At 43.7% G+C, this 3,743-nt stretch overlaps 1 protein-coding gene and 1 pseudogene across 1 annotated transcript; both read right to left on the bottom strand.

The window, feature by feature from the left end:
• Nucleotides 1-924, bottom strand: LOC125228002. Its single transcript, XM_048132439.1, has one exon. The coding sequence runs from the start codon at nt 922-924 to the stop codon at nt 1-3; it is 924 nt and encodes a 307-aa protein (XP_047988396.1).
• A 2,355-nt stretch (nt 925-3,279) lies between these two features.
• On the bottom strand, nt 3,280-3,377 carry LOC125228426 (annotated as a pseudogene).
• Between the last annotated feature and the right edge of the window lie 366 nt (nt 3,378-3,743).

The raw sequence follows: 3,743 nt of genomic DNA, 5'->3' as shown, positions 1-3,743 counted from the left end.
CTATCGTAAGCTAAAAACACGGTCTAGGTCTAATTCTGTGCGAATACGGTGCCGGGGCGAGTTCGTGCCCGCCTGCTGTCGCGCGTAGATCTTGCCGTCTCTGGTCCAGACGTACCGCCAGGAGTGCTGCTGCTTCAGCTCCCGAGCCCTATACAGGAGACGCCGGTTGTGTGGAGTCAGCCGCTCGTTGATGTAGAAGGTGCAGACCCGGCCAGGAATGCCGGTGCCTTCCGTAGTGGCCCCGCGGCGCACGCGCGCCGCCTGGAGCAGGCGGTCCCTGACGGCTCGGCGCGCCAGGCGCACCACGAGCGGCCGAGGCCGCGCCGCCGATCCCTGGGTACCCTCCTGCAACTGAGGCGCGCGCCCCACACGCGCAGCATCGACGACGTCATGCTCGGTGAGTTCGACTCCCAATTTCTTGCTCAGGGCTGTTACTATATGCATCGTGCTTTCGCCGCTACTCTCCGGCACACTACTAATCTCGATGTCATTTAGTAACAGCTCCTGATCGCGATCATTGAGCTCCAACCTGAGCTGCGACACAGTTTCCGCGAGAGAGGCGCTAGGAGCGGCATCACTGTGTTGAGGTCTGCTCTCCAACGTCTCGACACGGGCACATAGCGCCTCGATGCGCCCCTCACAGCTGTCGACCCGCCTGTCGCACTGGTCGATCCTGGCTGTCAGGCCATCCAAAGACGTACGAAGAGCGCGCATCTCCTGGCACATCCTGCGCATCTCCTCGCGAAACAGCCGCAGCTCGGCGGCAAGCCCCTGCGAGTCGGCAACACGGGACACATCTAGACCGTTGTCACGCGGCGTGGCGACAGTCGAATTGCCGTCGTTGTAGGACACCTCCATGACGGAGCTGTCCCCCTCATGCCCCACGGGGCTTAGAGTGACTTGCGATCGCGCACCACGACACATATTTATATTGTTATTTCCGCGTACGGGCGTGTTTGTATTGTCCGTCCGGGGCTCGGCACTTTTGCACTCAACACACTTCCAGGAGTACTTTATGTCCAGTCCCATGCCGGCAAAAGTGTCCTCCGAGACATTGGCACATACAAGGTCGTATAATTTTCGACAGTTGCAGCAGTTCAAAAACCGACCGTCGGTTATTTTTTGAAAACAACCGCCACAGCTTGCCATTGCAAAAGCGACCTGCGCGTCTTAGTAATAAGGTGTAAAATCCCGTGAGTATCACTGACGCACTGATAACGCGCACACGCAGATACTAACAGCTGATTGGCTGTCACCGCTCAGCTGATCCGTAACACTGTACTGTTTTTAAAACTGCAATTTATTGCTACAAATTACGTTTTCACGCCGTATTATTGTTCAATTATAGTAGCCACTGATGCTACGAGTAAACTTTAAAACTAATTTTGTTCCAAAACCAGCTAAATACTTCGTATTTTAATAAATATCACGGAGCGAACGAAAAGTGTGTATGGACGATTTGACGCGCGTCACGTGACCCTATATATAAAATCGACTACATTATTTCCTTACTTTGTTGTTAGCATATAATGGCTAAACAATGTCAAGTGTGTACGTACAAATTTGAACAAAGGTGATCATTGTGTGATGTCACAGTATGTACATGCATTGTATTTCCAGGCCGATTTAAGTTGGCATATACGAATAAAAGACGAATTTCTTGTGCCCACCTAAAGGTGAATAATAGTAGTATACAGAGCGCAGCTATTTAGTCAATAAATTATCTTTTAATTTATAAGATTTTCGTTTCAGTTCATTTTTAATATGTACCACCCTATAAGTGGTTTCATTTTGTTGTACATATACGTATTTGCAATTAGTTGGGTTGATATGGTAGGCAGCACTACCTTTGCTAATAAGTTGTAGTATAGCTAGAAAAACACTGGTTTTCACTTATCATTGTAATATATATAAGTACCAACTATATCTGCTGGATACACATTATGGTAAGATATATAAATAACTTGGACTGTAGGCCTAACTGAAGTTTTAGTTATATTTGAAAAAAAAAAAAAGACTAAAAATAGTTCCAAAATAGATTTTAGCATTGATTTGGCCCCATAAATTAGTTATGTCACAGGCGCATAGCTCTAATATTAGTACATTTTATGTATTTTAGACGAGTAGCCAAGCAAGACACTAAATAATTCATAAGTTATTTTTGTCAAAAACAAGGGAAGAATGTAGGCAGACTCGGCGATCAGTTCTTGTTGAACATTGGTAGTATTCTTGCAGCAATAACCTTCGCGGTTATTTGCCTGAATGAAGCTCCCAGAATAATTAGTGTTTGATACTAAAAATCTTAAAGAGCCGTCTTTTAGCGTTAGGAGCAGATTCAAGCTAATGAAGAGGTACATGTTGTATGTACATTCTTCTAACGTCACATTTAGGATTACGGTGCATCCCTTTTCTCGAAAAGAACTTTGGCCTCCTTCTTACCCAGAGAGCGGGTTTCTGTGGGATGTTAGACAAGTTGTCTAGGAAATCTAGAAGGTTCTTGATTTGGAATCGATATCAATCATTTGATTTAAAAGCCTTGTATAGCATGGCTTATTGTCGTTCGGACAGGTAAATTTTATTCATCTCTGATCATATCATACCCTTTGTGGGTCATAGGTATTTACATACGATAAACATCCAAATTGTTCTTATATATATTATACGTGGAAGGTTAAAGAATTCCAGCGTTATATTCACATACAGCGGGGTACAACCTTATATATTATTATGTCCACAGAAGAAGTGAAATGTCTAACTCATAGGAAATTAATAAAGGGTTAAAGATCTGAGTCTTTGATGACGTGAATTTGATAGTCAACACAAAGGTCAGGTTTTTGCAAGCCAATTACTCAGTTCCAGTATAGATTACCACAATCTTAGATATAGGAACAATTTGGTTATTTACCACTTTTACCAGGCAAGCTGGATTACGAAGATTACACCCACTAATCCAACCTTTGCTTTAATAAGGAACTAGGCTCATCCCGTTCCACGTGGTGCTGGTTTCAGCGCTAGTGCGAGCTTCACGCTGCTAGCGGAGCCGGCAATACATATGTGGTTGAAAAGAGCCATTGACCGGTAAGTTCACTTAGCTAGTCGCTGGCGGCTGAATAGGTTAGGTTAGGTTAGATATTTCATGAATATGATGATTTGTATTTGAAATGTATATTTACTTAATAGCATGCGTTTTCGTGGTAGTAGCCCGATACGCAATAATACACAGTATATGACTTGTGGTTGCTTTGCGGAAGCATATATTTATGTTATTGTAATATGGCCAGACGCTTAATTAACCACTTTGCGGGTCTTCCCTACGCAGGGGCTATGCTAATATTCTGTCATTCCAATTTATGTATATGTACTGCCGAAGCAAATACTACTTGCATTATCAAAGCACTTGTTTAGCGATATGTAACAGGCTAATACATATGTTTTATCATATCTTGCTTACCTACTTAAACCCTGCAAAAACAGTTTAAGAATGCTGTTTACATTAATTTAAGAATATCCGGTTCCTGATAGCTCTAGCAGAGAGCTGAGTTGTAAGTTTAACACGCCCTGCGGAGGCTATAGCCGTGACGGCCAAAATCTCTTCAGAGATTATGTTTCGTTGGCTGAATATTCACAATATATTCATAATATTCACACGCCTTACGCAGGCAAATTATGAATATTATGGAATGGCAGATAAAATTTTATAAAAAGGCAAGTTCTATGATCACGCTACATTGCGCAGGCCCGGA

Source organism: Leguminivora glycinivorella, chromosome 7, assembly GCF_023078275.1.
Source record: "Leguminivora glycinivorella isolate SPB_JAAS2020 chromosome 7, LegGlyc_1.1, whole genome shotgun sequence".
NCBI lineage: Eukaryota > Metazoa > Arthropoda > Insecta > Lepidoptera > Tortricidae > Leguminivora > Leguminivora glycinivorella.
This window is presented reverse-complemented; position numbering and strand designations above follow the sequence as displayed.